Source organism: Trypanosoma theileri (genome assembly GCF_002087225.1).
Source record: "Trypanosoma theileri isolate Edinburgh chromosome Unknown TM35_Tth_23_V1, whole genome shotgun sequence".
Classification (NCBI taxonomy): Eukaryota; Euglenozoa; class Kinetoplastea; order Trypanosomatida; family Trypanosomatidae; genus Trypanosoma; species Trypanosoma theileri.
The window spans coordinates 107,761-129,280 of record NW_021639865.1 but is presented as its reverse complement, the minus strand read 5'-3'; the positions used below and the strand labels follow the sequence as shown (position 1 = coordinate 129,280).

Genomic DNA, 21,520 nt, shown 5'->3' with positions numbered 1-21,520 from the left:
AAAAAAAAGAAAAAAAAAAGGGGAAAAAGCTAAAGCACACAAATACATTCTTCTCAATACTCTGATGGAGAATTGAAGCCACTAATCTGATTATTCTCTTCCATACTGTTTTGTCTCATCTCACGTTGGGCATCATTTAAATCGTTTGGACGTGTTGTGTCTTTTATTGTTCCTGACTCTCCTGATGACAATGCGTGTTCAGGCTTCTCTTCAGAGAGAAGACCACCAGCATTCATCACCGCAGTACTGCTGTGACTGCAGATGTCTGTAGTGGTCCTAGTTGTGGTATTCGTATGGTGTGTTGTCGTTGTTGTTGTTGGAGGAGGAGGAGGAATCGCCATGCCTTCATTCCTATCAATACCCTCCGTTTTCTGCAGAGATGCCGTTGGAGGCGGTTGTTGTTGTTCTTGTTGTTGATGATGATGATGATTAGATTCCCCAACCGTATTTCCTCCTTGCTGTGTCATCACAACAGCAACATCACGTTTCCCATCTCCCACAGTAGTTGTTGATATTGTTGTTGATATTGAAGATGTGGATATCATTGCAGTTGGCATTGGCTTTAGTAATTCCGCCGGTTCACACGGCAATGGATCTTCATAAAAGAATGGGTGTTCCAATGCCTCTCGGGCGGATAAACGGTCTAGTGGATTCCATCGTAGAATTCGCTGCAGTAAATCAAATCCACTTTCTGGAAGTGTAGATGCACCCGCATGTCGAGATTTCTCAAACACTTGACGAAGTGTATTTACACGATTAAACCGTGTGAGTGTACGCATTATACGTGCAAGTTCTGGCATCTTATATAATCCACTAAATGTTTCTTCCGTAGGAATACCAATCACATCACAGATAGCTGCAAAATGTTTGGTTTCCTCTTCGGCAGGAAACAATGGTAATTTAAGGAAGAGTTCTGCCATGATACAAGCTAAAGACCACACATCCATTTTATGTGAATAGTCCCGAACGCCAAAATGTAATTCCGGTGCACGGTAAATAAGTGTAACGACATTTGCAGTGAGTTCCTGTCCTTCAGTGTATAAACGGCCAAGGCCAAAGTCACAGAGCTTGACAATACCTTGTGGACTAATAAGAATGTTGGAAGTTTTGATATCACGATGTAAAATACGATGCTCATGAAGAAAAGAAAGTGCCTGAAAGAGCTGTTGCATAATACATTTCACTCGAGACAAAAAATTCTTTCGAGCATCTGGATGTTTGTTCCGGGAGCTTAAGTGTAAATATACACCTTTTTCATTATGAAGGGAAAGGAAAGATTTGAGATCGTATGGACAATATTCCATTACAAGATAGACTGTTTTCCACTCATCTGTACCTTGATGACGTGACTGTATTCCATCTGTATTCACCTTCTCTTGGTTTGAAATAAGAATACCATTGTTTTTTCCATTCCTATTACTGTTATTATTACTATTATTATTATTACCATTATTATTATTATTATTACTATTATTATTACCATTGTTATTATTATTACTATTATTATTATTGTTATTATTATTATTATTATGATTGTTGGTACTATTGCCGTTAATCATGTTATTATTGTTTTTCTCATTTAGTACCAAATCTGTCATTTCTTGAAGAGTAACTGCATCTTTCATAGTATGTGAATTCATATTTCCCCCTTCTACTCCTATTCCTCCTCCTACTCCTCCTGCTACGATAACACGTGTTGGCTTCGTTGCTTCTTGTCTTTTTTCCTGAATAACCACTTCTCGTGCACGTACAATATTAGGATGTCGTAGTCGTAGAAGAAGGTCAAACTCACGCAGTAAATAAGGAGGAAAACCAATTCGTGATTCCTCAAGCCATTGTTTCTTTACCTGCTTGAGTGCATATTTTACCTCCTCTTTATTATTATTATTATTATTATTATTAGACTTCCCACCTGAAGTATTCATAATAGAAGATGGAGTTTCCACTGCACTGATTACAACTCCATACACGCCTTGTGCAATACGTGCTCTTGGTTCATATTCCTCCACTGAACGACACGGCAACCGCCGTTTTCCAGAAACCAAAATATGTCCAAAATCTTTTCTGCATCTATTAATTCCGCCAGTTATTGTACTGTGAGAACATAGTGAGGAACCCTTATTGGTATCTTCTTCCTCCTTTAATTCTGTTTCCTCACTAAAAATAAAACACTTTTCTGCTACTTCAGGTAAGAAATAAGAGATTACAGTAGAGGTGTAGGAATCAACATTGGAGACAAGATTTTCTTTATTTGTATTCTTGATTTCTACCATGTGATCTCCATCATTCTGTTCTTTTTCTTCTTCTTCTTCTTCTTGTTGCTCCTTTCCTTCTTGTATTTCAGTGTCATTATCAATATCAGAGGAACGTTCACGCTTTCGTCGTTTTGTATTATTCTTATGAGACCGCAATACAGTCTCCAGCAGTTTTACAGCATGTCTTGTGGTGAATTTCGCACACAGTGGATCTTTTACAGTATCTCTATATTTCACCACTGCAGTATGTGGTGATACAAAGGCTGGGGGTAAATTACTAATAGGAATAGACGCTGCAGTTTTACCAGTTGATGTGGACGACAAGGGTGGTGGAGAAAATGTTGTTGATGGTACTGCTGCTGCTGCTGCTGTTGATGTTGATGATGTTCCTGCTGCTATTGCTGTTGCTGTTGCTGTTGCTGTTGTGGTAGTGTTTGTTGGTCCAGTGGATATGGGTGCAGATACGGCTGTTGACGATAGACTGGCCACAGAATCCTCCGTTGTGGCTTTCCGTGACTTTAATGCCTCTATTCTTCGTCTCAAGTGTTCTGACATTATTTCCTGGGGTGTTGGTCTTTCTAGTCTTTTTTTTTTCTTTTTTACTGTCTATATTACCACGGCACTGGGTAATGGTGTATTTTTCTCTTTCTTTTTTTTTCTTTCTTCTTCTTGTTATAAGCCCCTTCGCACACACTATTTTGTTTTTGTTTTTTGCTTTTCTTTTTTTTTTTTTTTTTTTTTTTTTGTTTACTTTAATTCTGTTGTTTTATTCGTTTCTTTGTGTGGGTAGTTTTCTCTCTTCGTTCTGTTCTCTTCTTTTCGGCTTTATATATATTCCACTTACGCTTACCCTTCTTTAGCGTGTGTGTGTGTGTGTGTGTGTGTGTGTGTGTGTGTGTGTGTGTGTGCAACAAGTTTAGATTCCTCCCCCTCAATTGTGTGCACTCTCTCCTTGGCTCACCAGATCCAACAAACCGTGTTATCTAAAGAGCAGCAAGAGCAATCCACCAAAAGAAGAAAAAAGAAAAAAAAACAAGAAAAAAGAGAAAGAAGGGAAAAAAAAAGACAACAAAGAAGAAAAAAAAGAAGCAAGGGAAAAAAAAGGGAGAGAACAAGAAGAAGAATCATTTAAAGAATATAAGATAAGCATATCACAGAAAGAAAGAAAGAGGTCCGGTTATTTAGTACCTCTACGTAAAAAAGAAGAAAAGAAAAAAAAAAAAAAAAACTGAGAAGAACCACGAATAAAAACATATATAAAACGCACTTTTGCCTATGTTGTACATCGCGAAGGCCACGTTCCAAAGTAAATAAAAAGAAGAGAAAATAAAAAAGAAAACTCTAGCTACATATACCAGACACTTCGCCCATCTCAACATTTTTCCCCTACCCTTCTAATATTCCTCCAACACCCAATATACTCCTCCTTCCTTCCTTCCTTCTCATCACTCCACTGCAGAACAGCCTTTACATCATTTTTTCCCTCTCCCACTCATCCCCAAACCTCCACTCATCACTATTTCTTTTTTTTTTATTTCTCTCATCTCTGCAGTTAGAGTGTAGTTTGTCGTTTATGGTGAAAGAGGGCATCTGCGAGAACCGTGACGGGATCCGATGGCCGCCGCCGCACAACATCCGCCAGCAGCGGCGTGAGGGACGGCATCACGTACCGCATGAGATACACATCCGCCGGGATCCGCTCAGCCCCGGCCACTGCGGCAAATTCCTCTCGCGCCTGATAATACCGCAGGGCCCGCTCCTCCTCGGCGAGTATGGTCTTTTCCTTTTTGAGTGTGGCTGCGGCGAAGAAATCCTCCGCGGCGTAGAGTCGGTCCAGCATTCCTGCTTCCAACTCAAACTCCTGGAATTGCCGTACACGTGCAGCCTCTTCCGCTGCAAATGCCGCCGCCACTGTTTCTCCACAGCAGCCATAACCAATAGACTTTAGTATCCGCCAACGGATCGCATCGCAGTAGGTCTCAAGACGGGCGTCCCTCTCGCGAAAGAGATCATTCTGGGGAAGAGAATAAGCACGAGGAACAGATGTGGTAGTAGAGGCGGAAAAGGAACTCATACTGGAATTGGGCATGTTAGCAGGATTGGGAACATTAAGAAGTGCAGGAATAAGTAATACACATGCTGTGCGTGGTGGTTTCTCACCATCATCACCTTCAGCCTCATTCCCATCACTTCCTCCTACTCCTTCTCCAACTTCATCTTCCACTTTTTCAACAGTTACAGTTTGAAACCAAGAGATAAGAGATTCTGTTGGAGGGGCATTAGGACGATTATTTTTCATATATCGTGTAAGCCTATCATAGAATTCCTTTACACCAGGAGTTGCATTGTTATTACCGTTCAAAGTGATACTTCCGTTCATCCCATTGAAAGAAATAGTAGTATTCTCTTTTAATGCAGACATTTGTGCCTGTAAAACACTTTCACTGCACGTTAATGCAATAAAACAATCTGGAAAAAAGACATCATTTGTAGGACTAAGAGCCTCTTCTGCGGTGAGAAAAGTTTTTCCTTCCATCGCATCTAACATTTCTTTCTGTTGAACCTCATCCAAATCATCCAGTACAGGTAATGGAAATGCGGCATCCTGTGGTAACTGAGGACCCGCTTCTTCTTCACGCTCTCTCTGCAGTTTAGGACGTTGCATTTCCTTTTGCTCTTCTGTATCAGCTAGGAATGTTAACCAAGCCTGACGTACAGTCTCTGGGAAACACTCAAGAATATAACCTTGACTTCGACAATCATCCTGTCGCAACCGCCACCGCACCATTACAGCCAGAGCTTCATCAAGATAACGATAAACAGGTGGTGGTACAGTTGCAGCAGCGGCAGCAACAGCGGCAGCGGCTTCTTTTTCTTTCCTGCGTTTTCTTCTTTCATCATCATCGTATTCTTCATCTTCCTCTTCTTCATCATCATCTTCACTCGGTCGTTGAGGGAACTCACCATTCAAGAGATGCAGAGATAAAAGTTTTTTGGCAAAACGATACTCTTCTCTTAGTACTTCAATACGACGTCGTTCTGCCATATCCACCTGTTGGGCGATGGCTGCAGCCTTTTCATCCTTCTCATCCTCACTCCCGATATCTTCTTCTTCTTCTTCCTCATCCTCTGGTGGGTCTAGTAACTCACTCTCTGTGATGGTTGCGAGAGCGATATTCTCTTCACCTATTGCAGTTTTATTACCATCCACACCTTTCTTACCATCTTTACTGTTCTCTTCATCACCTTCTTCTTCTTCTGTGGCATCCTCCTCATCACCTCCTTTCTCATCACCAGCACCACCTCCACCTCCACCTCCTTCTTCTTCATCTTCTTCTTCTTCTCCCTCTTCACCTTCTTCTTCTTCTTCTTCTTCTGTCGCTGCCCGTTCTCGCTTTAACCGTTCTTCTTCACGGCGAATACGTTCATCTTTAGCCGCCTGACGTCGTGCACGTCGTCGTAGTAGAATCTCTACAAGTTCTGAACGTACACCTGCCACATGTTCCTCGTATGACTCTATCACATTTGCTATTGTTAAATGTGGAATGTGAAATAACTCTCCCAAAGTCTCAGCAACATCTTCTGTCTTACTCATGGGTGGACCAGAGAGAACAAGACGCATAGGGCGAAGCATCCGTTCTTTTTTAAATTCTTTTACAACCTTGTCAACATTTGCAAAAAATCCTCCTAGTGAAACCCAGTCTGATTCTTCAAGAAGAGAAAGAACAGCACCAGGTTCACATTTTACATTAACAGAACTTAACCAATTTTGCAATCCATGGGGTAAACTTACTGCAAGTCCTTCAATATGTACTGGTATACTACCCTCACTATCCTCACTTTCCCCATCTTCAACAAACTGCTGCTGCTGCCAAGGTTCTAAATTCATTTGTAAAGCCCTTTCTCGTCTTCGAATATCTAATATCATACGACGTTCACGGTTAATTTCACTATCTAACCTTTCTAGTTGCTTCTCTCTAATCTCGTTTGATAATACATTATCATGGTCAATTTCAAGAGTTGTAGTCTCTATAACACCACCAATAAAATCTTTTATACCTTGTAAAATATCTGCTTGTGTATTATTTCCTTGATCAACGGCAAACATATAACGTTCCTCCAAAGTATCGTAAGAGGATCCAACGAGGTAAATAATACGTGAGAGATCTTTTACATGAATAGTTGGTATATAATTTAATCCATTTCCATACTGAAATATTTTTTCATGAAGCCATGCAGCATGAAAGTAGGGTCCAAGTAAATCTTCACCACCACCATATGGTAATCCAGCCCATAGCACATAAGTGTGTAAGGTTTCAGAATTAGCATGCTTTACAGTATGTTCAAGTTCTTTCCAGGCATGATAACGTGAATCTGGGTAACGTTTGTGATAATCTTCTTCTGTCCATACTTTTAACTCTAGTTCTTCTTCTTCCTCTTCTTCTTCTTCCTCTTCTTCTATATCATCTGTTGCCCCTGTATCACTATCAGCATCATTATTTGCACGTTCAGCTAATCGTGCTGCCCTTTCCTCAGCCCGTTGAAGTTCACGCTCATGTGCATCTGATTGAGTCCATGTAAAGACATTGGATACAAGTACAAAAGTCTTTTCTACTTCATAATGCGTACCAAGGAGAATTTTAATAGTACAATCTGCTTCAAATGCGTCTTCTTCAAGGACAGCAATGATAATATCATATGTTAGAACTCTAACACGAAACTGTTCATCACTAATCTCACCATGTCGAGGCATCACAGAGTTTAAGAATGAACTCATATCATCTGGTACTGAAGGATCAAAAGACTGAGAAGGATCCTCAGTAGGAATAATCGTATTATTAATTTTAACTGAATGAGAATCATCATTCTTCGTTTCATCTTGGGTAACTTGGCTTGTTTTCTTATGTTTTGGATGATGATATAGTGTACCATCAATCAAATACTCTTTTTTCTCAAAAAAACGACGACACACATGAATACCCACAAAGGAGTCTGCATTCAATACCAGTACACGTTTCATCTGCTAACAAAGCAAAAGGAGAATAACAAAAAAAAAAAGACCTATGACTATGTATATTGCGAAGAATTCACTCTAGTCTCTATATTCTTCTGATACCTCCTTCAACAACAGTATACCAGAAAAGACGTGTTTCCACCTTTTAAATTTATTTCCAGAAGAAAAAAAAATAGGAGAAAGAAAAAAAGAAAAAGAAAAAAAGAAAAAAAAAAACCGAATTCATCAATTAAAGTATAACTTAGGTCAAAGAACAGAAAATGAATAAAAAAAAAATTATAATAGGATGGGGAAAAAAGGGATTTTTTAATTCCCTATGCCCACCATCACTACCACCAGATTTTCTTCGTCTAATGATGTTTTGTTTTGTTTTGTTTTTGTTTTTTTTTGGGGGGGGGAGGTCATCCAATTGTTGACTCTACTCTTCTTCTTATCCCATACATTCAAGACCCTGTATGCCAAACACACACAGACACAAGGAAATAGAGAGGAAATAAATAAAAAAGAAACAAAAAAAAAAATGGAAAAGTGAGAGTTACGCTAAATGATAGCTCACTTCTTCCCCGTTTCCTTCGTCTTTTCATTCTTCTTTGGTGTCAAGGGTTTTGAAGAGGAAGAATGTTTCCTGCTTTCACTGGTAGCAGGTGTTCCGCTGCTCGCTGGTGGCTTTGCATTCTCTGCCTGTTTTGCGCCTGGGGCCTTTGCATTCTCTGCCTGTTTTGCGGCTGGTGCCTTTGCATTCTCCGCCGGTTTTGCGGCTGGTGGCTTTGCGGGTGTTGACACTGTAGATCTCGTTAACCGTGTAGCCGTCTTGGACTCCTGCCCTCCCCATGCGTTTTTCCCTCCCCCCGGCTTCCCGTCCTTTTTGGGGGACTTGCCGCTGTTCTCGTCCGCTGGCGTCTCCTGCGTTGGTCGGCGGCGGTGGGAGGGCCCCGCCCCCCCGGACCCCTCCGGCGGATCCCCGGCGCTTTCGAGGAGAACTTTTCGCCGGCGACGGGCCTCTCCGACCGCCTCGCGCTCCGCCAGCGGCGCCGCCGGCATCTCCGCCGCGCCGGCCCCCTCCGCCGCGTCCAACATGTCGGATGTGAGTTGCACGAGGAGCATGTCGGGATTCCACGGGACATCCTCGTCGTCCAGGTGCTGCGAGAGACACGCCGTTAAGGCGGACATGTCAAGGTCTTGGTGAATGACCTGCAAAAAGTCATTCCATAGATTGGAGATATCTAATTCGGAGAGTTTCGGCATGGAGACATTGTAGCCAACAGGTACCTCCGCCACACGGCTGACTAGTCGTTCTTTTTCCTCCTTCGCCTTTTCAAGGGCTTGTTGGCGGGACTGCTCATCAACACCATCATCAAGATTTCGGAGTTTATCCTTTTGTACCACCTCATCAGGTGGTCGACGTCCGCTAGCTCCTTTTGTTGTTGTATTTGTTACTTTTAATGTCTCAGAAGAACCGGTAGGCGTTGCATCACCATTAGTAGTATTGTTGTTATGTGCATTAGCACTTTTTCCCTCCTCTTCCGCACGTCTACCAAACTTTGGAGGCATTGTTTTTTTTTTTTTTTTGTTCCTTTCCTCCTGTTCCTATGTCTAGTGTACTACTCACTCGCAATAAGGTAGTGAGAAAAATTCTTATATCCTTCTATTACTCTTCAAAGAGTATTATATTCCTGCAGAGTATTGCCTAGTTGATTTATTAATCTCAACCTAGTTGTTTCTTTATTTATTTCTTCTGTTTTTGTTTTTTTCTTCTTGTTAGCTCCACTCCCAGCGAGTAATACTTTTCCTGTGTATTGAGCTAACCCCACCTGATAAAAGCACAGAGTTATTTAAAAAAAAAAAAAATGCACAAAGAAAAAAAACACGGTTATTCTGCAAAGTGTACCAAAGAAAAAAAAAGGAATAATAACATACGTTCACATATAAAAGAGAACCAGAGAAATATACACACACACATATATATATATATAGTGGACGCCACCATCATGCTTTACTTACCGGGAACGCTTCGCACCAGCCACTTTCGCCCGTGGCGCCTTTTCAAAATTCGCCGGTTTTGACGACTCATCACCGCTGACCACAGAGACGGATAATACATGTTCCCCGCGGAGCAGCACGAGTCCCAAACTACGCTCTGCGCTGATGCCGGCTTCTTTCATCTTCTTAGTAACTTCACGGGTCTCCGTTACATCCGCGAGTACAACGTTCATATGGCGATCATACACGAGAAGTTTACCCGTCATAGTTCTGCCATCATCCAGCGTAATTTGCAGCGTGCGATTGATGTTGTGCAGCATACTTTCGCGCCCCATGGTTGCTGTAAAAATAGAATATGAATGTGTGGTGTTTGGAAATGTGCGTATGTTTGGGGGGGATAAAGCTGCTGGAAGAAGAGGAAAAAGAAAAAGGAGGAGACTGAAAACCGGAAATACAGCAGTCAAGATAAGCGCGTCACAATGGTGTGAAGAGAAGAGAAAATACAAAGGGGATAAAATACCGAACAAGGAAGCCGGAACTATCTTACTTTTGTATTTACTTCGGTTGCTATTGCTCTCTCTCTTAACTGGTGTAATTACGGGGGGAAAAGCAACAGTAAACTGAAGCCAAGACCTTACTACTGTTCTTCAGTATAAAAAAAGAGAAGAAAAAAAGAAATGAGAGAAATGATCTACTTAAATAAAGCAAATGAAGAAACAAAAAAAAAATGAGGCATAGACCCAACACAGTAAAGTACTATCACTCTTATTTCATTCGTTTTTTTTTTTTTGTTATTTCATTGAGGTACACACTTTACTCGAGTATTTCGACCCTTCACTTTTTTTTTCTCTTCTTTTTTTTTTCGATTAAACTGTGTGTTGTTTCGTTGTTATTATTTCCTCTCTCAGATGTATAATCATGTGCCCAATGCAAAGTGTAATTATAAATGTTAATATGTGAAATAAGGCTGAGAGTGTAGAGAGATTTTTTTGTCAAAAGCCCCACAATAGTTGCTAATGTTCTTTTATTTATTTATTTTATTTATTTCCCCTTCAGTTTTTTTTTTTTTTTTTAGTTGGGTATCTTGTGTGTACGTCTCTGTAATGTTCCATGTACTCTTTTAACTCTCTCTCTCTCTCTTTTCGGTTTTGTTTTATTTTCTTTCTTTCCTCTTCTAAACCCCCTGCACAGTTTTATTTCGGTAAATTTCAATCATTATGTATGAAAAACACAAACAGCAAGAGCATAACACAGGGGAAAAGAAATAAATAAATAAAATAAAAGAACGCTACACACAATACTCATATATATATACTCTTTCTCTCTCTCTCTCTCTCTTTCACCATACAACCCACATATATATATATAAACACTGTATATTACTTTCATGCAGTGGCATGATACACCTTTCCAAACGCAATAAAACGGAAAAAGGAAAGGGATGAGAAAAAGGAAGATCAACAATAACAATAATTAACAACAACTAGATAGAGAGATAAAGAGATGTAAAGAGAAAGAGAATGAAAGAAAGAAGGAAAGAAAGAGAAAACACAATTACTTCTGACGCTTCAAGCGTTGTCGCGTACGCCGCATTTCACCCATCTTTTTACGGTCAAGTGGTCCCTTCTTTTTCTTCTGCAGTCGTCCATCACTGCTCTTCAACGCCTGCGAGCGCATTAACCGCCGAACGGACATGTTATTTGCCTTCTCACGTGCACGTGGATCCACCTTGCCCTTTTCAATCATACCGCGCAACATACGCTGTGCCCGCTTACGTTTACGCTGCACGGCTTCCATCACCTTCTTTCCAGGCCGCGCGTTCATTTCTTGGAAGCGCACACGCTGCGCCTCAATCTCCTCTGCCGTGACAGGAAGTATCACCTTGCAGTTACGCTGTTCATCCTTGATAAACCAATCCGGGAGATCCTCATCATCATTATAGGTATAGCGGTTAATAGAGGCCTCAAGGATATCACGACGACCCTTTTTATCCAACATTTTGGTTGCAATAGCCAATGTACGGGCACGGACGTGTGGATCTGTGAGGGCAACAGGAATTTCCTCAAATGTTGTCTCATCTTTACGATTTCCACCACCATTCGTACTGGTCTTCTTCTTGATAACTTTACTGCTGTTACCATTTTCACGGGCACTTCGTTTACGTAATTCAGCGTTTTCTTTTAATACTTGTTTACGCTGCTGCCGTACAAGTTCCTGTGTAGTGAGTTTACCAATATCTGGAATGATGGCACGTTTACGGCGTGAGTCCTCACGTCCGGTGCGAATCTCAAGATCACTTCGATCATCGCTAAAACGATCCTCTGAGAGGTCAGAGAAGTTATCATCATCATCATCGTCGTCCACGCGATCATCAAAGCGGGTCTTCTTACGTGCAGCATGACCGTTAAGTGAATCCGCAACGTTTAGCGGAGCTGCCGCTGCCATCTCCACACGATCTTCTTCCAGTGCTCGTTTATTTCTCTTCTGTTTCCCGTTATCTCGTGGTTTTGGAAAGGTTTGGTTTAACACCTTCTCCACATTAACGTGGTGACGAAGCCACTTACTCTGTTTACCGGCATTATCGAGATCTTGTTGATCTTTAGCCTTTCGTCTGTTTTCTGCAGTGTCCTCAGCGTCTTCTTCTTCCTCCTCCTCTTCCTCTTCATTATGATCGACAAGACCTTCTTCATAGAGAGTAACACGTGCAGAACGCTTTGCAGGAATGTAGTTACCGTAGTTATCCACATCCACACCATCCTCTTCGCCTTCAACAAGTTGTAAAGGACCTCTAGCATCAGTGATATTGCTGCTCGTTTCATCATTCTCATCATCTTCATCCTTACCCAAGTCCCAATCTTGCTCAGCATTGAGGTTAGCATTCATTACAGGATTTAGTGGATCATTTAGACGTTCATCAGGTTCCTCCCAGTGTTTATCAAGTATCTTCGCAACATCCACCTCGTCAACGAGAGCCAATTTTTCTACCGTGAATCCTTCATCAAATTCATCGTTATCATCATTGGCATCTTCATTATCCTCATCATCATCTGCACCTCCTTCTTTCATGAATCCATCTCCATCTGTCACTTGTTCAGCACCTCCTGAGGGATCGTAGTTAATCAAACCCTTAATTTGCTTCAGTTTACGGTCAACAATCTTCTTCTGCTTCTTCTTAAGCTCTTTGGACTGCCTTTTACGTAATTCCAGAAGTTCACGAGCTATTTTTGCCACACCTTCAGCACTGTCAAAGTCAATCTTCCCATCATCATCATCATCTTTGGCAGCATTACTATCAGCGTTATCCTGACTTTCCTCATCTTCTTCATCATTATACTCATCATCCCCTTCAGGAATACCGGCCAATTTACGTTTCCGTTCATCTTCCCGTAGGAGTTGTTCTCTCCAACGTAACATACGTCTCAAGTCAGCATCACCCACCTGCTGTAAATCTCCACAAAGGTATACCAACTCTTTCTTAGAGTGTCGTGATTTTAAGTAAACCTTATCCTCTGGTGTGGCGAAACGTAACTCATGATGTGTACGTAGAAACGTTTTTGGTTCATCACACTTTAGAAAATCCGTGAAGGCGGCAACATGATGTGAGACTGTAGCGAATTCCGTATATCCCACTGGTACATTAGATCTTGGTACAACAAGTGCTCCTGATGGGGTGAGAATTTTCTCTTCGCCTACATCTGAAAAGACCTTTTGGGCATTAAACATTGCCGGATCCAATTGTTTAGGGGCTTTAAATCCAGCGCAAACCACAAATATCTCAGCAGACTCCATACGAGATGCCAATGGTTTAGTAGCCTCTACCTTATCAAATAACTGCTGCATAACCCACATGAGTTTATGAAAGTCTTGTGAACGGAATACTTTCGTCACAAACCAGCCTGCTGGGCGCAGCATCGAACAGGCCATCTTGGCTGCATGCAAAACAAGAGCATTCTGTTCAAAGAGATCACGTGACCAAACACCACCAACATTAGGGGCACCATCGTGAATTACACAATCCACTGGTTCTTTCTTTAAGTAAGTAATGATAATCTTTCGTGTTTTATCGTCTGTGATATCACCCACAAAGGTTTTCACACCACGAATAGGGGCTATAGGAACTAAATCCACACCGACAATTTTAGAGCCTACAGGCATGTGTTTGGCAGCCACTTGACACCAACCTCCAGGCGCAGCGCAGAGATCCACAAGTACGCGACTTTTGGCAAGAAAGTCATACTTACGATTGAGTTGAATGAGTTTAAACGCAGAACGAGCGCGGTAACCCTGATCCTTAGCGAGGCGGTAGTACGCATCAAGACGTGTCTTGGCCTTCTTCTTAGACTTGGTTCCCATTCTTCTTCTTCTTCTTGCTGTGGTGGTTGTTTTGTTTTCCTTTTTCCTCTTTGTTGGTTTGTTTGTTTGTCTTTTTGGGGTTCTTCACTCAGTTCTTTTTTTTTTTTTTCTTATTCTTTATTTTCTTTTTCTTTTTTTCTTTTTTTTCCTTTTACTTTCTACTTAGAGGACTAGGAATAAGCAGGGCGAGTAATGTGATGGTGAGTTTGCCCCTCCCGAAGTGCCGTGCAGCGTATGCGAGGAACGGGTGTTAGTACTAAAAATAAACAATATTGATAAACAAGAGGGAGAAAAGGAATAATAATAATAATAATAATAATGGTAAGAATAAGAAAAAGGGGCATTGATTCAATACAAGCAACTAGACACGTATTTCTTTTCTTCCACATACTTGAGCCCAAAGATATGTATAAACACTTTCATAATATATATAATATTATATATATATATATATATATATATATATATATATATGAATACGAGCCCAAAAATAGGGATATAAAGAAAAGGAAAAGAATGAGCAATACTGCAAAAAAAAAGAAAAAAAAAAGAAGATAATATAATCCTTTATTTTACTCCGTATTGTCGTTGATGGTGATGTTCTCTTTTTTTCATTCACGCCAGTGAAGAGACAGGGTATTCTCGAAAGAGTCGTGATGCCACTGTGACGAGTTCCTCCAGCCAACGACGATCATAAACACCATCATTTCCACCTAATCGTTTTTCTTCCGGTTTGATCCGTACACCTAATGGATCCTTTAACAACTGAATCACCACATCTACTGGTTTTCCCAATAGTTTATCTCGTAATTGTATTAATAGGGCTACACAGATGTAGGCGTGAAAGTCCATAACGGTCTCACTATTCCCCATTGCCAAATACTTTTCCCACAAGAGAACAATTATTTCCAGTGGAAGTTCCCGAGCGAGGAGACAATGAACCCATTGAAAACAGCAATCCACTAACGTAATACCATGAGAGAAGATAGAATCCAAGATATCAGAATCAGACTTTTCCAATACCTTTTCTACTAATGCCATACTACGAAGAATACCAGATTGTCCTTGAATAAAATTATCTTGTAGCCATGATAGAAAAAAGCCTCCGCAAAAGTAAGTATCCGCCTCAGCTGCACGAAATAACTCCTCTGGAAGATGATGTAAAGCAGCATCTAATTCCTTCACATCTCGTGTGAAAACTACATTTGCGGATATCCATCGATTTTCTATCCCCTTATTCATAATGGTGTTACTATTGGTATTCTCTTTCGTGGTACTACTACTACTACTACTACTACTACTACCACTACTAGTGTTTTTATCTGCTGCATTATCATTGGTGTTATTGTTGTTGTTATTATTATTATTATTATTATTATTATTATTATCCCGCTCGTTTCGCCTAATTTGAATATTTCGTTCATTAATGGCTCCACTAAGAAAGACAAAGAAGAAAACAACCATAATATCATCAATACCCTGTACATATCCAACCGCAGGGTACCGTCGTGACCAAAGAAATAAACAACGTGCAAGTGCTGAGGCCGTCTCTGTATGGTGAAATAAAGCATGTGAGTGACGCGGAAGATCTAATGCAATTTGTGAGAGAATAGCCTGTTCATCTGGTGTTATCATCATCATCATCATTTTTTTCCTTCTTGCCATTATGGAGGATTCCTCTGCTGCTGAACTACCACTACTACTACTCATATTACCAGTATTATTACTATTACTAACTGTACTAGTAATATTAGGTTGTTTTGAAATCAATGTCTCTTGTCCTCTTTCTTGAAATCGAGAAAGACCTTCTCTTCCTCCTCTTCCTTGTAGTGTACTTGGCTGCAAAAAGTCCGTAATGCTAATTTTATAGTATTTAGCTACAAAGTTATCATATTCCTCTCGTTTACGTCGCAACTCCGCCTGTTGACGTGAGAGCGAAGCCGGGGCGGCGGGCATGTGTCCACAGAGTAATCGCCAAAGAAAAGGCCGTAAATGAAATGGCACAGTTCCACTCCATGTATATCCACGCACACTACCACGTTCTTCTAAGGAATCCCCTAATGGCAATGTTAAGACACTATTCACCATACAATCATACTCCCGTACAGTTCGAAATCCATCAAGAGCCACACTAGTAGTAACACCACCAGCACCAGCAGCAGTAGTTGTGGATGTAAGAACATCTGCAGTTGTGGAAGATAATGTCGTTCCCGGTACACTTGTCTCTTCCGCATCGGGGAGAGAAACATAAACAGTGTGTGTGGCTTCGGTAGAGTTCGAACGACTGGCATTATTTTCACCAGACATCACTGCAAGTCCATATACGCGGTATTTTGTACCTGGTGGGGCCCGGACTGCCCTACCAGGTCCTTTTAAAACTCTTACTCTATGTATGTTATTCCGTGAGGCTTTCCTCTCTCTTACTTCTTCTTCTTTATCTTCAATCATTTTATATATATATATATATATATATATTATTTTCTTCTTCTTCTTCTTTCCTTGATGCTTAGAAGATTATATTGATTGTTTTGGAAAAACTATCAATATATATATATATATCTGTGCGTTTGTTATTTAAAGCACAGGAGTCCACTACCCCTCTACTACCGCAGTTACTGCCTTTTCAAAGAGTAAAGAAGAAGAAAAAAATAAGAAAAAAAAAAAAAGAAAAAGAGTCAAACATCATTACAACCAGTATTCTCAAGAATGGGAAATACAGTAAAAGAAAAAAAAACCATAAAAAGATATATATATACTTATCTGGTCAATAAACAAGGTACGAAAAATAGTGACCATAAAATCGTAACAAGCATAAAAAGGCAATAAATGGAAAAAAGAAGGAGAAGAAAACAAAAATAGATGTAGAATAACAACCTAAGAATGAGTGCAATAATAGAGAAATGCAGTGCTCAAGCAAGACAGACGGATGTGTTCAATCAACCAGAGAAGTAGAAGGACACATACATACACAGATAGGCAAACATATATATATATATATATATATATATCTACAGTGAAAGAACGTAGAAAGGCATCCACAAGCAAAGCCTTCCTCACTCTTATTGCCTCTTAATAAAGTCACCAGCACACGTCTATTCAATCACACTTTTTTTTTTTGTTTTTAAATGTCGTTTAATTCTTCACACCAAACAGTGATGATAATCTCCTCTTTTTCATTACGCAAAATTCAACTCACACCAATCCTCTACACAGATAAACACAGATACATACATCCACACAAACACACATATATAGACAGAGAAAAGGAGAGAGTGAAAAGGTACAAAAATATGGTTTACTACTCATACAGATATATATATATATATATATATATATACCGTTATTTTTTTTGTTTGTTTGTTTGCTCTCACTCTCATTGTATAAAGATCATTCAGTTTCTCTTTTTTTTACTTTTTTTTTACTTGTGCTTTCTTCGGTTAGTTCTCTTCTTATTTTTTTTTCTTTTATTTATACCTCTTGAGCTCTTCAATACTCACTCAATCACTTTCCATACCGGAAGAGTATTCCTCCTTCTCTGTTCTCTGTTGTTTGATATTGATCATATCCCCCCCCCCCCAAAAAAAAAAGCATGAAAAGCAAAGAAAAGTGTAAATAAGAATAAATAAGTAACCAAATAAATTATTATTTTTCTTTTATTTCCTTTTTTTTTCTGAGCAAGATTAATAATGAAAAAGAAAAACGCAAGAGAGAAAAGGAACCTCCATTCACAAAAGTACTTTAGGCTCCTAGAAAGACAGCAAGGTAGGACCGTGAATGAACGAAATAATAATAATAATAATAATAATAATAATTATAATTATAATAATAATAATAATTATAATAATAATAATAATAATAAAAGTAAAGCAAACGCAAAAAGAAAAAAAAAAAAAAAACTTATCCGAAAGGAAGACTTGAATGAAATTTCATTAAAAAAGTACGTTTAAAGAAGGAAAGAAATACCATCCATGTGAAGATACAAAGATTACCGCACACAGACAAAGAGACACCTTCCTCTCACTCTCTCTCTCTCTCTCTATATATATATATAGATATATTATAGAGGTGAAAGGATAGTTTCTGTTCCTCTATACTTATATTCATTTCATCGGTCTTCTCTCGTTTATCATTATATCTTTTTTCTTTTATTCTTTGGAGGGGTGTGGGGGCTTTTTTTTTCTCTTTTTTCTCTCTTCCCATGGGAATCCTCCTTAAGAGCAAAGTGCGCATACAATGTATTAATATGGGCACATACACACTATATATATATACGTTTGTGTTATTTCCCTCGCCTATTTTTTTTTCTTCGTCCTTTAGCCCTTACATTAGCACCTCTTTGAATTTTGAATATAAGATAATGGTTTTTTTTTTTTTTTTTACTACAGATAAAAATGATATTTATATAAGTAGTAATATTTATTCGTTGCAAGTGCTGCTAGTGTTGTTTTACTCCTTCTCCCATTCATATCTGTAGTAGCAGTAAATATTTATATTTTCACTTTTTTTTTTTTCTCTCCTCTCTCCAATATAATCAAAGGTCAGTATTCACCTTACCATTCTACGTATATGTGCATATATATATATATATATATATATATTTCTTTCTCTGTATTTTGTGTTTTTTTTATGTAATGGAAGTATGTATATTTGTGTTTAATAAACCATTCATTCACACCCAAATCCATATATATATATATATATATATGGATCCGGTGCTCACTGTGTATAGAGTTTACATCCCTCAAACTCCATAATCTACCTCCGGTGCGTTGTAGGCATAAATCGCCTTATTATGCATCACCAACTTCCCATCCACAAAGTAGAAACTGTCACTCACCATTTCATTCGCGCCCTGTACAATTGCCTGTTTCCACTCCTCCGTTAACTCCGGCATATCATAAATAGACTCCCAAGTATTGGTGGAGCGGGGAATACAGAATCCAAAATTAAAGTCAAACGACTTAATAAGTGTATTGCGGAAGTAATGCCGTTCAATCATACGGAAATTCGGTACGGGTTTATCGCCGTTTATTCCAAATACAAGTTTAGCACTGATGGTCTTTCGGTACAGCATAGATGGTGGAAAGCGATAATTAATGGTCCGCATGGATCGCTGCACCTCTACTGGCAGCAGGGCGACATTCTCAATACTTTCATAATCATCTGAACTGCGCTCCACGTCGAAGAGAACTTTATGCGATTCCGCATCGCTGATGGTGAAGCGGTAGAATTCAATATTATAAGTGTTGGCGGTGATTGGGCAGAGAAAGTCTTCGGTGGGTCCTGTGAACTGCAGCACCTGCTCAGGGGTGATGGAAATACCGCCCGTCATTCTTTTGTTTTTTTTTTTTTTCTTGTTGTTGTTGTTGTTGTTGTTGTTGTTGTTGTGATTGTAAGAAAATATATAGATATATATAAATAGTATTCCCTTCTTGTATGTATATGTATATATAGATATAGATATAGTATTTAATGGGGTTTCTCTTTCTTTTTTTCTTCTCTTTTCGTGTATTGTAGTTTTTCTTTCTTCCTTCTTGTTGTTGCTTATTGGTATTGCCTGTATGTACTCTCCTGTATGAGACCTTCTACACGAGAAATTACTAACAAAATCAGACTTTTCTTCTTTTTCTTCTTCTTATCTTCTGTCCAAAGTCCTGTGTGGGTGTATTTGTGTATTTTCTTTCTTTTTCTTTTTTTCGATGTTTAACTTTGCGGTTTTTCTTTTTTTTCTTCCTTCTTCTTCTTGTTGTTGTTGTTCTCTTGTCCTTCCTTATTCTTCTCCCTTGTTGTTGGTGATGGACGTGTCTGTTTTGGCCTTACAGTGGATTCCTTCTTGGATGTTGAGTTTAATGCGTTTTTGGTTTGGTTTGGTTTGGTTTTGGTGTTGTTTTCCTTTTTACTTTTATTTGTTCGTTTTTTACACATAGATATATTGATAAAGAGAGATAAAGAGAGAAAAGAAAAGCAAAAACTAACATAAATATAAATATAAATATATATATATAAATAAATATATATATTTGTATATATTACATTACACATACATAGATATATTGTAGAGATAGAGAAGACTCTCAGATAGGCATAACTCTGATAAAAGAAAGAAAAAAAAAAAAGGATTAACTGAATGAGTACAGAAAAAATAAATAAAATGAAAATAACTCACGTGATTCGATAAAGAACAAAGGAAATATTTTTAAAAAATATATAGAAAAAAAGGAACGCTAATATACTCCGATACAGATGTATATATATATATATACATATATATATATAATAGTAAAACTTGAACGATGCAGCTAAGATGAGAATATATATATATTCATATTCATATTTAATCATAAAAAAGAAAAACGATAAAAAATAAAAACAAGAATAATAATAATAATAATAATAATAAAATAAAAAGTATAGAGAAATTCAGTTAAGCCACATACATACACACACATACATAGACAGCCTACACCATTCTCTCTCTCTCTCTCTCTCTCTCTCTCTCTCTCTCTCTCTCTGTTATACTCTCATATTAATGATCTCATCATAGTCCACGCCATTACCAGCATTCCCACTCCTTCCTCTCCTCCCAGCATGACCAGTTACACGTCTAGCACCATTATCAATGTAAACATCTCTAGTATTATTATTATTATTATTATTATTATTATTATTATTATTATTATTATTAACATCAATAAAAACACTATGGCCTTCTCCTCCTTCTCCTTCTCCTTCTCCTCCTCTTCTTCCATTGCTGTCTTCTCTAATATCAAGCAGTTGTGCTTCCATCACCATTTCATCACGTATCCATTCTTGTAATTCCAGTAATTTACGCCGTTCCTGAAGTGTACGGCGGCCCAACATACATCTCTCTCTTTCTAATACTTCAGCATCAAACTCCAAGTCTTCCCGTTGCTGCAGTAATTCCCTCTCGCGATTCATACGTTCCGTCTCAAATCGCATCTGTTCCATCATCCACGTATATTCCTTCTGATCTAATCGTGCTAATTCCACATCCGCATCGTGTACAGGAGTCATGGCCGCATCCAAGTCTTCTATTATGTCTTCTTCAATCACAGCCTCTACGGGATCCCATTCACATGGGGCGGGACTCTTTACAGGCTCAAAGGAATATCGTTTACCGGCCGGCCGTGAAGCCGCTGTGGTTAATGAGAAACTACGATCATTCGTATCATTTAATCCCTGTTGTTGATATTGTGATTGTTGTTGTTGTTGTTGCCTTTGTGGTTGTTGTTGTTGTTGTTGTTGTTGATATTGTTGTGTGGTTTCAAATGCCCCATTTGTAGAATTCACATATGGTCTCTCACGAGTAAATCCATTCCTATTATTATTATTATTATTATTATTATTATTATTATTATTATTATTATTATTATTATTATTATAGAAAGAAGAAGAAGCATCTGCAGCACGTCTGGATACGGCTGAGTGACTTTCCTCACGTGTTACCCGCAACTCCAGCAATGACTTATCGTGAATTCCCATCATTCCTCCCGTTGTGAAGTTCTCCATCGTTTCACCGTTAAATCGCAGTTGTTGTTGTTCGGCGGGAATAAGACAAATACCCTCGAGGTGTTGTTTTAACTGTGCGCCTGTTAACTTGTTGAGATTCCCCTCAAAGACGAGATGATAGACAACGCCGGTGTCGGGATTCCGCACCCGCAGTGTTGAGCGACGATTGCGAGTGGCAGAGGTCTGATCAGATCTTTGATGGTTCCCATACATATTTACTTTTCTTTTACTATTTCTTTTTCTTGTTTTTCTCTTTTCTCTATTCTATCCAGAGTAACTCTGACTGGGGTAACTGAGTGACTAAGTAAGTGTACAACTAGTTTAGTTACACAAAAGGACTTTTTTTTTTTTCACAAAGTGAGTGAGAAAAAAGAAAAAAGAAAAGAAA

At 39.0% G+C, this 21,520-nt stretch overlaps 8 protein-coding genes across 8 annotated transcripts; all 8 read right to left on the bottom strand.

Annotated features, from left to right (window-relative positions):
- Nucleotides 1–53: 53 nt before the first annotated feature.
- Nucleotides 54–2,810, bottom strand: TM35_000231540 (putative protein kinase; the record flags this gene model as incomplete). The annotated part of the gene is made up of 1 exon (XM_029027394.1): nucleotides 54–2,810. One exon carries the CDS (start codon nucleotides 2,808–2,810, stop codon nucleotides 54–56), a length of 2,757 nt encoding a protein of 918 aa, XP_028881249.1.
- Nucleotides 2,811–3,807: 997 nt separating this feature from the next.
- On the bottom strand, nucleotides 3,808–7,275 carry TM35_000231530 (uncharacterized protein; the record flags this gene model as incomplete). Its single annotated transcript, XM_029027393.1, has 1 exon — nucleotides 3,808–7,275. The coding sequence occupies one exon, from the start codon at nucleotides 7,273–7,275 to the stop codon at nucleotides 3,808–3,810; it is 3,468 nt and encodes a 1,155-aa protein (XP_028881248.1).
- Nucleotides 7,276–7,821: 546 nt separating this feature from the next.
- On the bottom strand, nucleotides 7,822–8,820 carry TM35_000231520 (uncharacterized protein; the record flags this gene model as incomplete). The annotated part of the gene is made up of 1 exon (XM_029027392.1): nucleotides 7,822–8,820. The coding sequence occupies one exon, from the start codon at nucleotides 8,818–8,820 to the stop codon at nucleotides 7,822–7,824; it is 999 nt and encodes a 332-aa protein (XP_028881247.1).
- A 446-nt stretch (nucleotides 8,821–9,266) lies between these two features.
- On the bottom strand, nucleotides 9,267–9,584 carry TM35_000231510 (small nuclear ribonucleoprotein; the record flags this gene model as incomplete). Its single annotated transcript, XM_029027391.1, has 1 exon — nucleotides 9,267–9,584. One exon carries the CDS (start codon nucleotides 9,582–9,584, stop codon nucleotides 9,267–9,269), a length of 318 nt encoding a protein of 105 aa, XP_028881246.1.
- A 1,219-nt stretch (nucleotides 9,585–10,803) lies between these two features.
- Nucleotides 10,804–13,602, bottom strand: TM35_000231500 (putative FtsJ cell division protein; the record flags this gene model as incomplete). Its single annotated transcript, XM_029027390.1, has 1 exon — nucleotides 10,804–13,602. One exon carries the CDS (start codon nucleotides 13,600–13,602, stop codon nucleotides 10,804–10,806), a length of 2,799 nt encoding a protein of 932 aa, XP_028881245.1.
- Nucleotides 13,603–14,217: 615 nt separating this feature from the next.
- On the bottom strand, nucleotides 14,218–16,050 carry TM35_000231490 (putative TBC1 domain family member 22A; the record flags this gene model as incomplete). The annotated part of the gene is made up of 1 exon (XM_029027389.1): nucleotides 14,218–16,050. One exon carries the CDS (start codon nucleotides 16,048–16,050, stop codon nucleotides 14,218–14,220), a length of 1,833 nt encoding a protein of 610 aa, XP_028881244.1.
- Nucleotides 16,051–18,343: 2,293 nt separating this feature from the next.
- Nucleotides 18,344–18,934, bottom strand: TM35_000231480 (GMP-PDE, delta subunit family protein; the record flags this gene model as incomplete). The annotated part of the gene is made up of 1 exon (XM_029027388.1): nucleotides 18,344–18,934. The coding sequence occupies one exon, from the start codon at nucleotides 18,932–18,934 to the stop codon at nucleotides 18,344–18,346; it is 591 nt and encodes a 196-aa protein (XP_028881243.1).
- Nucleotides 18,935–20,115: 1,181 nt separating this feature from the next.
- Nucleotides 20,116–21,345, bottom strand: TM35_000231470 (uncharacterized protein; the record flags this gene model as incomplete). Its single annotated transcript, XM_029027387.1, has 1 exon — nucleotides 20,116–21,345. The coding sequence occupies one exon, from the start codon at nucleotides 21,343–21,345 to the stop codon at nucleotides 20,116–20,118; it is 1,230 nt and encodes a 409-aa protein (XP_028881242.1).
- Nucleotides 21,346–21,520: the final 175 nt, after the last annotated feature.